General features: G+C 47.0%; 1 protein-coding gene across 1 annotated transcript in view; it reads right to left on the reverse strand.

The window, feature by feature from the left end:
- Positions 1 to 245: 245 nt before the first annotated feature.
- The window catches only part of ABCA13 (ATP binding cassette subfamily A member 13), a 326881-nt gene continuing 313656 nt past the window's right edge, over positions 246 to 13470 (reverse strand). Inside the window, exons 63-65 of the mRNA XM_039235661.1 lie at positions 3946 to 4051; positions 2354 to 2491; positions 246 to 893 (exon numbers count right to left, since the gene is read on the reverse strand). Of these exons, the coding sequence (XP_039091592.1) occupies positions 795 to 893; positions 2354 to 2491; positions 3946 to 4051 (343 nt within the window). The 3' untranslated portion in view covers positions 246 to 794. The remainder of the gene's footprint in view (positions 894 to 2353; positions 2492 to 3945; positions 4052 to 13470) is intronic.

A 13470-nucleotide genomic window follows, 5' to 3' on the forward strand; every position in this document is an offset into this window, starting at 1 on the left:
TGTATGAAAAAAATGGCAGTTTTGGGGGCACCTGGGTGGCTCAGTCACTTGAGTGTCCAACTTCAGCTCAGGTCACGACCTTGTGGTCCGTGGGTTCGAGCCCCGCATCAGGCACGGTGCTGACAGCTCAGAGAATGGAGCCTGTTTCAGATTCTGGGTCTCCCTCTCTCTCTGACCCTCCTCTGCTTCTGCTCTCTCCTGTCTCTCAGAAACGAATAAATGTTAAAAAATAATTTTGTAGAAAAAATGGCAATTTTTACATGTCCTACCATATGACATCTAGTATTATAAAAAAAAAAATTGCATTTAAATCCTCGACTTTTTATTTAGACACGTGCAAGCATATGTAGTCAAAGAGGGCAACAATGGAAAACAGCCTGAGCTGTTATTTCCTAAACAAATCAGTTAGGAAAGTTCCTAGCCTTGGCTGCTTCAGTTTCCTTAAAGGTACGGTGAAATGTATGGAACGGACAGTCCCTGGCAGAGCCTTCCCCGCTCTAAGATGTCTCCGTTTGGACCCTAGGTTCCCTCATGGCCCCGTCAAGAAGAAGCCGGCCCCTCCCTGGCTTGACCAACCACGCAGGAGAACTGCCTAAAAGTCTAAAACCAATCTTTCAGGGTGCTGGTTATTCATTAACAGACAGTTGCAAAGAGGAAATGAAGGAGAGGATGGATTTGACCACCAGGAGCCGGCCGCCCAGCTCCGCTGGGGAGCCCAGGCGCTGTGGTCCTCCAGGCTGAATTGTTAACAAAGGACAAGCCATTATTCCTCTTCGAAACTTCTCCTCTGGAGCTTAGACAGGCAGGTGATCAGGCTGGTAAGAGCCGGTGGGCGGAGCCGGCGTGGATCGTGACATGGATTCCTGTTGCTCGGTTGCAAAATTAATAAATACCTGAACGAAAGGATGAAAACCATTGTTAACGTGTGAGAACACAAGACCTCTTCAAAGGGACGTCTTCTCAAAGCATTGCCCAACTTTCCCCCCAAACCACAAACTGTCCATTCACACCACCCTCCCAGGAACCACTGTATCCAGGTGAGTCCTTTGAGGACAATTATTAGATCACCTGGAGATTTTGGAGGCCACGAGAATGGCTTGAGAATGAAGTTGAGATTTAATTCTACATCCTGACACCTAGGGAAGCAAGCACTTGGCTTCCCAAAGTCTGCTATGGCCCACTTAGAGTGCCCGCCGTCCCCTTAGACATTTGGGAAGGCAAGCAAACGAAGAAAGGAAGGTTAACATGCATGATTTCCCCGGTGAGTACCCACCGTACTTGTCTACAGAAATGCTACTAAATACTCACCTTGTTTTTTAAGTTTATTTATTTATTTTATAAATTTTTTAAATGTTTTTATTTCTTTCTGAGAGAGAGAGGGAGAGAGAGAGAGAGCGAGCATGAGCAGGGGAGGGTCAGAGAGAGAGGGAGACACAGAATCTGAAGCAGGCTCCAGGCTCCGAGCTGTGAGCAAAAAGCCCGATGCAGGGCTTGAACCCACAAACCGTGAGATCATGACCTGAGCCGAAGTCGGATGCTTAACTGACTGAGCCACCCAGGCACCCCTTATTTATTTATTTTGAGAAGAGAGACAGAGACAACACAAGTCGGGGAGGGGCAGAGAGAGAGGGAGAGAGAGAATCTCAAGCAGGCTCAGGACCGTCAGTGCAGAGCCTGATGTGGGGCTCAAACCCAGGAAGACGTGAGATCCTGACCTGAGCTGAGACCAAGAGTTGGATGCTTAACTGACTGAGCCACCCAGGCGCCCCCATCTTTTTTTAAAGATTTATTTATTTGTGAGAGACAGAGAGAGCACAAGTGGGGAAGGGACAGAAAGAGGGGGACAGAGGATTTGAAGCAGCTCTATGCTGAGGCAGTGAGCCCCAGATGTGGGACTCGGACTCATGAACCGTGAGATCATGACTTGAGCTGAAGTTGGATGCTGAACCGACTGAGCCCCGCCAGGCGCCCCCAAATATGTACCTTAAGTGGAGGGCTGACAAGAAACAAACCTCTTAACTACCACTCACCATCCTGTGTTGTAAACCCAGTGATTAGTTTAAGGAAAGAATGACCTCAAGGAGAAGTAATCTGGCTAGTTTTAAAATCAGCTGCGGCGGGGGGCACCTGGGTGGCTCAGTCAGTTAAGGGTCTGACTTCAGCTCAGGTCATGATCTTGAGGTTTGTGGGTTCAAGCCCCACATCGGGCTCTGTGCTGACAGTTTGGAGCCTGGAGCCTGCTTCGGATTCTGTGTCTCCCTCTCTCAAAACCAAATAAACATTAAAAAAAAATAAACAATTAAAATCAGCTGGGGGGGGGGGGCGGCGCTCAGATGTGTTTGAGACACAATACCTGCTCCAAAGTGGTCTGGTTGATGGAGTAATGTTGGATATTCAGCAAGGCCTTGTTGCCTTCCAGAACCTTGAACAGATCGGCCAAGCACTCCCACTGCTTCGGGACATGGTATTCCAGCAGGTTAAGGCGCTGCCCCTAAAAGCCAAAGGCAACCGGTAAACTGTGTCACACGATTGGCCGCCATCACACAAAGTTGATCGCGGCATATTTAACCGCTAAGTAAATGATCTTTCTTTTCAAACCACACACCCAGCTACCAGTTGGTGCGCAGGTCCGTTCTGAGCGTCTCAGGTGCATGTGTACTGATGACGCCTTGTTCTGAGGCAGAGCCGGTAGAGGGGCCTCCTCAGGGTGAGCCGCCGATTTGCCCCTTATGCCCGCCGCCCCCGACCTGCCACACGGGGGTAAGAGCTCTCCAGGGGTAAGGAGGTGCGGAGCGCTAGCTGAGAAGCAGGACGTTACTGTCGAATGAGGAGAGGCCCAGAGGACCTGAACTTGGCTGGGATAGGAGCAGAGCTCCCTGTCGTCCTCGCCATTAGCTAGCGGAGCAACTCTTGGTGAGAGAGTAAACCTTCCGACCCCTGCTGACGTATGTGCAGAGTGGAATAACCGCAGTGTGTCCTCAGGCTGTCTGGGGCCGTACTGTGGCACGAATGACCTTGTACAGCATGTTTATCACTGGCTTTGCTCGGTGGCTCTTGTTGAAGTAGATGAGTGACAGCTATCTTACAGACCAGAGCCCATTAGAATGTATGATAAAGTAGGATCCCCTAGTTATCCAAGATACTATGCACGGTGCTTCTAACATGCTGACGTGCGTAGGAATCACCTCGCCACCTCCTTAGATGCCGACCTGGATTCAGTGGGCTGGGCCTTAACACCCTGCAGACCGCACCAGCTCGCCGGTGACAAACACACTGCCGGTCCCGGGACCATGCTTCCCATCCCGTTCGTGAAGGATTATGATCCCGAGCACAGGCCACTCCTCATGAAAATAATGCGGAAAACACCAAGCCTATAAAGCCCGCAGCAAACGCATGGAGGAAATTCCCTGCCACAATCCTTCCTTCCTGAACGGAACATGGCCGGGGTCCACGGGTAACGGGGTACGTACCCACAGGCCATTTGGGGAGACCCAGCAAAGCGGCCGGATGGGCGCATCACCCTTCACAGGGGCCAAGCAATATGCACTTGCCCTCTGCCATTTTCAGTGGGGAGGGGCGGCCTCGGCTTTGCGGTGAAGCTAAGACAGCAGGCGAGATCTCATCACAGAACAGAAGTAAGACAGGGAAGAAGGCAAATGTGCTTCTAAGATTCCTTTTTAAAATTTTTTAAAAAATGTTTATTTTTGAGAGAGAGAAAGACAGAGCGCAAGCAGGGAGGTACAGAGAGAGAGAGAGAGACAGAATCCAAAGCAGGCTCCAGGCTCTGAGCTGTCAGCACAGAGCCCGACATGGGGCTCGAACTCACAGACCATGAGATTATGACCTGAGCCCAAGCTGGACGATTATCTGACTGAGTCACCTAGGCGCCCCTTCTCAGATTTCTTATGCTGCCAACAAAGAAGCCATGGAGAATATTAACACTACCTTAAACTGGATCTCTGGAAAGTGGAGCTTTAAGCAGTCAGAAACCGCGCTGTGTAGACTGGTTTCCTTACAGAGCCAGATCTTGACTGTATAGCCATCACCAAACCTGAAAGTTAAATGAAATTATAATACAGTTACAACTATTTGGATGTAAGATGGGCAACCTCCAAGTCCATTTCTGTAGGGCTCCAGTAAAAGAAAGTCACTATGCCAAATCAATGGGAGATTTTGGATTTTCAAAAACACAGTACTCAGAAGTTAATTATAACTCAGTTATGCCCTTTCCTGTCATCCACTGACACAGACACGGATTATGCTTTAAAAACAAAACCAGCAAATCCTGGGATCAATGCCTATTCGGTAGAAAAGGGAAGCTGAACGCATACTGAAAGCAAGTGCTGAGCTTGAGACGTGAGAGCCGGGCGGAAGACCAATCCTGAGAAACAGCGCTGTGCCCGGGTCTTCGGTGATGAAGTGTGGGACAGGAGAGGCAACCGGGAGCGCCCAAGTCATCAGCTGGGTGTTTGCATCTTCGTCCTGTAAAACAACCCTCCCCGGGGCCCCCTGACCCAGCAGCTGCAGTGACCACAGGACATTGTTGCGTGGGAGATTCGGTTCTCCACACTGCGGAGCTGTGGACGGTCGCTCCTCCGTGTCCGGGCAGCCACACGGGTGGGGACGTCCACACCACAGAGCGATCTCTGATTGTTGCCTCCAAGAGTTGATGGGGCTTCCCAAAATACGTTTATGATTTTACTACCTATCCCAGGTGCCAAGCATGGTGCTGGGCACATAACAGCATCTCAATAAACATCCATGGAATAAAACCAAAAACGTGACTCTATCATGAAGATAGCAGTTTTTGTTGATTTTGTTCACGAATGTAACTATCCCAAGTACCCAGAACTAATAACGATGAATTGAATGAATGAATGAACAGATGAATGAATGAATGAACAGACCTGATGGCATGCCCAAACCTTTACAAGCACCTTCATTTGCTTAAATGTAACACTTAATTTAAGTAAATTTGTTGTAAGTGAGGTTGACCCTAACATGCTTACAGTCAAATCATTTTTCAGATGAAATCTATCTGTTGCAGAAAGAACCCCAAGATAATGTGACTTTGCTCAGGGACACGGAGCACCCGGGATCCTAGTCTGGGTTCCGATTTCCTGCTCTTGCCCTAACTTCAAATTTCCCCCGAGATGTGAGCGTGGACCCCGTGTCCCCCATCGTTCAGGGCTGGTGGTCTCGAGCTCATCCGCTCGTGGCTGAGCGGCTGTTGAGGACTCCGATGAACAGAGATGAAAACAGGCGAGGGAGCACCCCTGGCCTGGAGGGCTGCCCTGAGACTTTCTGAAGGAGTGTGAGTCCTGCCCACTCCTCCTGTGCTGGGGAGCAGGGCCCACCCACTGGGTCTCCAGCTCACCCGGCTCAGGCACCCCACCTTCATCACAGCCTCCCACATGGCGGTGTGTTTCTGTGCATCATGTGGAGAATCGTGTCTGCATGGGAAGTCACATCCTGGGGGCACAGCGGAGGACGGGCGTGTTTCTGATCTGGTCCTTCTTATGAGTCTGACAGCATGTGCGCTGCTGACACTGAGCCCCGGTGGCCGGCTGGGTTAGCACACATCCCTTCCCTCCGTGTCCCAGACATGGGACCCGGGCATCAGGTCTTCATGTCAGGGAACGAGTAACACCACCAGCAGCCTGTTAAGGGTGTCAGGGGACTGAATGATTTCCTTGGAAACCAGCCAGGACCGTGTCTGGCACTGAGTGAGTAAGGAAATACGTACCCAGTGAAATTAATTTCTGCACAGGACAGGACCCAAACGGAACAGCACCTGCTTTGGTGTGAAGGAGCTCACGTGTATTCGGGAAACACAGATGAACCCATCAGAACACAGATGGGAAGCACGCAGGACATAAAGCACAAAGGTGGGAGGGGACAGCGCACACAGATGACCTCACTCTTCCACGTACGTGGGGATCCACGCACACCATCAGCAGAAACCCCAGTCCGTGGGCACATGTTGCTTGTGCATTTTGAAAAACTCATGCTAAATTCTCACTATAAACATACACATACTGATAGCTAAAATTCTCTCAAAATGAAGTTTCCTCTGGACTAAGTCACTTCCAGCTTTATGCTAGACGATCTGAATTACAATGCTCTTTAAGGAAAAAAAACAAAAACAAAACAAAACAAAAAAACATTTCACACACACACACACACACACACACACACACACACAAAACAGTTCCTGAAATAGGCTGGCAAGTTTCTCAGGGTCTCTCTGGAGTCGCTCTCTGGAGTCGTCAACAAGACTTTTGGACAGAAAAGTATAAAAGCGGGTCGTCTTCAGGAGCTAAGAGAATCCTTGTAGGTTATGGAATTCATTTATGATGCAAAAACCTAATTTATGCTTGCTTGGCTTTCTCATTTCTGCCTGTAACCTACACAGTTATGCCAATGATCCAAGCTCCTCAGGGATTTATTTGATTTGAGCGCTTTCTAGTCTAAAGGCTTTCAGAGCAGCAACGGTCCTGCATTTATATGTCCAGTCGTTGGTCTAACACGCCTCAACAGCCCATCATGTGACATCAGGTGCAGGTTGGTTGACCACAGAAAATAAATAAACAGTGTCGTCTGCCGGTGAAGGTGCCTGTAAGATGCTCAGCCCTGGTACTGAATACACTCTGGTCCCAATACACTCTGCTACTGGACGTAACATATGCAATAAATATTAACACAGAAGAACCAGTTGGGAGCCAGGGTATCAAACACTCACGGGCAGGTTTTAGGAGCCTGATCTCTATCAGAGTATGGTGGTCGGGTGAGGAGGGTGGCTGGGTGACAGACGGGAGGCGGATGGCTGTGTGAGCCCCTGTCCAGAAGCTCCCTCATGCTCTTGTCAGAGCCCTCGAGGCGATTGTGCCCACAGTGGGGAAGAGGCATGAGGCATATGGGTTCTGTTGTGAAGCACTAAGAGCCGGTGCCCTGTTTAATCCCCAAGAACCTCAGTGTTAGGACTTATGCCTCTCTGTTACGCAAGTGAAATGGAAAAGCATGGAGGTCAGGTGCCATGCTGAAGGCCACACAGGGCACGGGGAGGGGTTGGCACAGCCCCAACACCAGTGGGTGGATGCAAACCCCAGGGTCTAACGGAGCACGCACCTGCCCCACTCTCACATCAGGTACTCCTGTGCCAGCCTCAAGGCTGATGTCCCCCATTCAAAGCCAAACTCAGTCCACTAGGGTCTCCATGATGCAATGGGCGCCTTCCTCTGTGACCCACACCAGCTCACGCTTCCTCCATGCGTTCAATGCGAGTATTCGCTGCTCAGAGTGCAAGACCTACTCAGGGTGTGGGGGCTTTGTGGGGAGGGCCTCACTGAGCTGCTGAGGAATCGGGGCGCCATCCCCGTATGCCCCCAGGTATGTGAGCTCCCTTCTAGTGCCTTGGCTGTCATGACAGAGCTCCTCTAGGCCAGGAATCTTCTGCCTGGGAGCACAGGTCCTACTGAGGAAGTAATGAACGCACTATATCCCTTACTGGAGTCTGATGCAGACACAACCATATTCCTTTCTTCACTGGATAGCAAAATGTTCTACATGGTTTTAGAACTTCCTTTCTTCTTGGAATAACTGAGGGGCATCGCTGGAAGGCATGGAGAAAGAGCCACGTCTGCAGGAGGGATAAACAGGTGGCCTCATCTCCAGCACGGCAAGCAGGCAACACGGCCCGTTGTGTGTCCGGGGCACTGAGATCATAAAAGTAAGATGTGCTCGCTCATCTGGTCTCCTGCACGTCTCGGTCCTCTCTGAAGCTCCTCCTTCATCTCCCAGATACCCTAGAATCGAGGTGGGTGAAGCATACCCTTCTGAAAGCTGACAGTATTATGGGCGATTTTCTACATCTCACGGTCTTGATGAATAGGCATTTCCTTCTTGTTTTCCTTTTCATTTTGGAAGAGAAAGTAGGAATATAAATGCGGCCCTTAGCCACGCTGCCGAAATCCTGATGCCATGATTTCCATTCCGAGTAACGGGAGACAACTTCTGCTCGAGGTAGAAGGATCCATAGAGTCAGTAGCAGTTGTAGTAAGAGGCGAGGGGGACATGGGTATGTGTGCCGTACACTCGGGCCAACCGGCTGGTGTGCGGAGAGAACTAGGGAAGAACACACTAGAAGGAGCCCTCGTGGGGCCAGAGCAAAGCTCAAACACGGGCCGTGGGAAGCGTCGGTTCAAAGAAACCCGAATTCGATTGGATTTTGCTTTTGAGCATTTTATGTCCCAGGATGTTGTTGAAATCAGTAGCACTGGGAGAGGCTAACAGCTGGGTGTGGTCAAGGAGTGAGGCACAAGGCTCCATCACCTTCTGGGGTGACTGTGGGCACGCCCTAGGCTGCCCCCCTGAGAAGCCTCATTGGACTATTCACATGGTGGTGGGGGCAGAAACGGGCTCCGCCAAAGCCATCCAAAGGGTCACTGAGCACGGAAACAAGCGGAAAACCGTAACAAGCCCGAGGTGAGAGGCCAATACCCAGAATTGCTGCAATGTATCATCAGAATGCTCCGTTTCCAATAATTATAGACATAGACAGAAACAGTGAAGCATGACCCATACGCCAGGAAACAAGAACGTAAGCAACAGGAGCTGCTCCTGAAAGCAGCCAGATGGTGGATTCACAAAGACTTCAGAGTGGTGATTATAGATGCGTTGAAAGAACTGAAAGAACTGAAAGAAGTCATAATTAAAGAAGCAGAGGAAGGTACGAGAAGAGTGTCGCGTCAAATACGGACTGTCAGAGAAGAGACAAAAACTGTGACGAAGACGCACGCAGAAACTCAGGAGCTGAATAATACGGATGAAATAAAAAATGCACTCAAAAGGCTCCAAGGTCTGAGCCTGCACAAGAAGAATTCGTAAGCTGGAAAACCGATTGATAGAGGTTATGTAATCAGAACATGGACAGAAACGAATGAAGGAGAATGAGCAGAGCCTCAGATGAGAGGGAGACCCCATGGACGAGATGAAATGGACACTCCTCACCAGAAATAATGAAGAGAACCCACTGCAATGTTACTATTTAATTACATTTAAGCACTTGAAGTACTCAAAAAACAAAAACAAACAACAAAAACAAACGCAAACCCCCATAAAACTGCCAGCCAAGAATCCTATATCCACAATGTTATCTTTCAAAATAAAAGCAAAATGAAAACATTCCCAGGTAAAAAAAACTGAGAGAAGTTAATGGGCAGATTCTCCATCCAAGGAATACTGGACGAAGAACTTACCTTCAGCCCGACAGTAGGTGAATTCTGGATAGTAGTTCGAATCCACATGAAAAGGTTAACTATATAATTATAACTGACAATAAAAACATGTATCCTCTATCCTTTCTTCCCTCAACTGATTTTAAAAGCAATTATATAAACAAATGTGTGTTGTATTGTTGGGTCTATAACACAAAAATGCAGTCAACATGCCAGTTAACGGCCCAAAGGAAGCAAAAGGAAAGCTGTGTCCACCTATGAAAAGCGCTTTAGATGATAATTTTGATCCACAAGAAAAGGGTAGGAGAGCCAGGAATGTTACATAAGGAAGGGACTACAACAAAAGCTATAAATATATACTTGCTCTCCTGCTTTGTAACAGCTTCTTTAAAAGACAGAAATACGTAAAAAACTATATGCAAAGATCATTATAGACACTTATTCTTGGGCTGGTTACACTGGTAAATGTTACGTGTATAACCATAATAACACAAAGAGTCACGAATGTGATATTGAACATTTTTCATATCTCACTGGAGCTAAGTTAGCTTAAATCTGAAGCTAATTCTGATGAGTTAGGTTGTATATGGTAAACTCCAGAGCATCCTCTAAGGATATAACAAAAAATATAGGTACAATGGAAAAAATCACCAAGAAATTAAGATGCTGTGTTAGAAGATGTTGGAAGAAAAGGCCACCTGGGTGACTCAGTCGGTTAAGTGTCCGACTTTGGCTCAGGTCATGATTTCATGGCTCATGGGTTCAGACCCCGAATCTGGCTCTATACTGACAGCTTAGAGCCTGGAGCCTGCTTTGTATGCTGTGTCTCTCTCCCTCTGCCCCTTCCCAATTCTCTTTCTCTCTCTCAAAAATAAACAAAGAGTTAAATATTTAAAAAAAAGAACTATTCACTTAATACAAACAAATAATAAGCAGTATAGGAGAAAGAGTGAAACAAAAGTAATGTGAGATCTATAGAAACCAAAGACGAAAGGGCAAATCTAACTAATAACAGGGCCCCTGGGTGGCTCAGTTGGTTAGGTATCCGACTCCTAATTTCAGCTCAGGTCATGACCTCATGGTTTGTGAATTTGAGCCCCAAGTCAGGATCTGCACTGACCACGCAGAGCCTGCTTACAATTCTCCTTCTCCCTCTCTATCTGCCCCTCCCCCTCCTCTCTCTCTCTCAAAATAAATAAATAAAACTTAAAAAATCTAACTACTATCAATAATTGAACTATATCAATAATTGAACTATAATATTAAATGTGAATGGATTAATCAAACAAAAATCAGAAGTTGTTAGACCAGAAAAAATGCACAGTATTCCATCTATAGGAGATACACCTTGAATTCAAAGATACAAACAGAATGAAAGTAAAAGGATAGAAAAAGTTGTGTCATGGAAACAACAGCCAGAACAAAGCTGGGATGGCTATCAAACAAAAAATGTTACTGAAGGATCAAAGGGAGATTTTACAATGATAAAAGAGTTACTCCATCAAGAAAATATAACAATTATCACATATCTGCACCTAAGAACGGAGCACCAAAATACCATTAAGAAAAACGACAGAGCTGAAGGCAGAAATGGACAATTTAACAATAATATGGGATAGGGGCACCCGGGAGTCTCAGTTAGTTGAGTGCCCAACATTGGCTCAGGTCATAATCTCATGGTCCGTGAGTTTGAGCCCCACTTCGGGCTTGCTGCTATCAGTGCAGAGCCTGCTTTGGATCTTTTGTGCCCCTCTCTCTCTGCCCCTGCCCCGCTTGCATTCTGTCTTTTGAAAATAAACATTTAAAATAATAGTAACAATAATAATAGTAATGGGTAGGGGCGCCTGGGTGGCTTAGTCGGTTAAGTGTCCGACTTTCGCTTGGGTCATGATCTTGCGGTTCGTGGGTTCGAGCCCCGCGTCGGGCTCTGTGCTGACTGCCAGCTCAGAGCCTGGAGCCTGTTTCAGTCTGTGACTCCCTCTCTCTCTGACCCTCCCCTGCTCACGCTGTCTCTCTCTCTCCCCTAGAAATAAATAAAACATTAAAAAAAATTAAAAAAAAAATAATAGTAATGGGTAGAACAGCCTAGAGAAAGATTGAACCATAGCAGAAATAGCAAAGTTTAACAACCCACTAGAAACCAACAATACCTAGAAACCATCCGGAGAGCTCCTTACCAAACAACAGAAAAATATACATTATTCTCAAGTGCACATGGAACTTTCTTCAGGACAGACTGTATAGAAGGTCATAAAGCAAACTTCACATTCTCTGATGAGGATAGGAAATTAGAAATAAATTACGGAAAAGCTTTATAGAATTAACGAAAAATTAAACAAAATCCCCTAAATAATCAATAAGCCAAAGAATAAATCACAAGAAAAATTAGAAAATGCTTTGGGATAAATGGAAATGAAAGCTCAAAGTACCAAATGTGTGGCCTGCAGTTAAAACAGTACTTAGAGAAAAATTTATAGTTTCAAATAACTATATTAAAAAATTAAGAAAGATCACAAAATAATAACCTAATCTACCATCTAAGACACCAGTAAAAGAAGGGCAAACTAAACTTAAGAAGAAGGCAGGAAATAATTAAGATTACAGTGGAATTTAATGAGCTAGAGAAAAGAAAAGCAATAGAGCAAAAAAAAAAAAATAGAGAAATGCAACAAAAAAGCTAGTTCTTTTAAATAATCAGCAAAACTGACAAACTTTAAATTAACCAAGTAAAAAAGACTCCTAATTACTAGAATCAGAAAGGAAAGAGGAGGCATTACTACCAACCTTACAAAAATAAAAAGGATTATAGAATAATACTATGCACAACTGTATTCCAATATATTATATAAATCAGGTGAAATGGACACATTTCTAGAAAGACAAAAACTACCAACACTGACTCAGGAATACAGTGGTTCTAACCATCACGTCTGCGTTCAGTCAGAGGCAAGGGAGAACAGGGCACAAAAAGCAATGTCACGACCCCCACAACACACAAATCCATACACTTAAAGCTGCAGACCCTTCTCCCTCTGCATCTCCTTGGTCACCTGTAGCAGTCATCAGAGCTGGGAAATGCATTCTTATTTCCAAGTGGCCACGTGGCCAGCTAACATCTGCTTCTGCAAATGGGCAGACTAGATCCTGGAGATCTACCCGAAGAGGTGACGGCTCTCAAACACAGGGAATGAGCCGCACATTGATCTCGGAGGAAGAGAAAGTAGCAGATGGGAACACAACTGGTGTCTTCTGCCACCTTTTTCCAAAGGACTATAAAATATGCATTACTGTCCCCATTCAAGGGGGGAAAACCAGCTTTCAGAGAGGTTAAATACCTTTCTCAAAGCCCCATGGTGCTGTTACAGGTCTGGCTCCAAATCTCTTCCATGCCATCAAACCACCCCCATGCTGGCTCTCCCGGGAAGGTAAAGTGAGCTGAGAAAACACCAGCAGGACTGAGGTGCACACTTTGAAACTTGCTCCTTACAGTAGTTACTGTGTGTTTGGCCAACCACCTCACTTGTGGCGCTGGGGTTCTTTCCAGTGAAGGTGGGGACTGTAATAGCTATTTACATGAGAAGGATGAAACGGGGCAATTGCGGAGCGCACAGGGCAGATGACCCTCGTGGGGTCAGGGGTACACAGACACCGCAGCTTGGAGGAGAGCCTGGCCTCAGTTGGCCAACACAATCAAAGCCGAGGGACTCAGTTTCTGCTTTCCTGCTTCCCACGGTGGTGGAGAGTGGCAGGCAGACCCCAGGGCCCCTCTGCCTTACGGAACACATGCCCAGCCCTCTACCAGCCCCCAGACAAGAGGTCAAGATCTTAGCCAAAATCAAGAGTCAGATGCTTAACAGACTGAGCCACCCAGGCGCCCCTGTTGCCTCAGTCTTTTACCCTGGAATTAAAACCTCCCCAAAGATGGTCTCTGGATATATGATCCACTTTGTGACCTGTACCCCACTGTACCCCATATCACAGCCAAGCACAGCAAACATGACCTGCACTGTCTCTCTTCTGTGCCTCCTCCAACAGCAGGAAAGTGCTCACCATCGAGTAGCTGCCTGGGGAAAGACCAGGGTGGGATGCCTCCACTTCTGTCTCCTCCTCACCCCTGCCTGGAAACCTTCTCATGGCACTTGAGGTCTCTCTCACACAATTTTTGATTTGGGAGTGTTCAGCACGTATTGTTAGGGTTGTGACTATTCACCACCAGATTTCAAGACTCTTGCAC

This window comes from Hyaena hyaena, unplaced genomic scaffold, assembly GCF_003009895.1.
Source record: "Hyaena hyaena isolate Hyena2069 unplaced genomic scaffold, ASM300989v1 scaffold_101, whole genome shotgun sequence".
In the NCBI taxonomy this organism is placed as follows: Eukaryota; Metazoa; Chordata; class Mammalia; order Carnivora; family Hyaenidae; genus Hyaena; species Hyaena hyaena.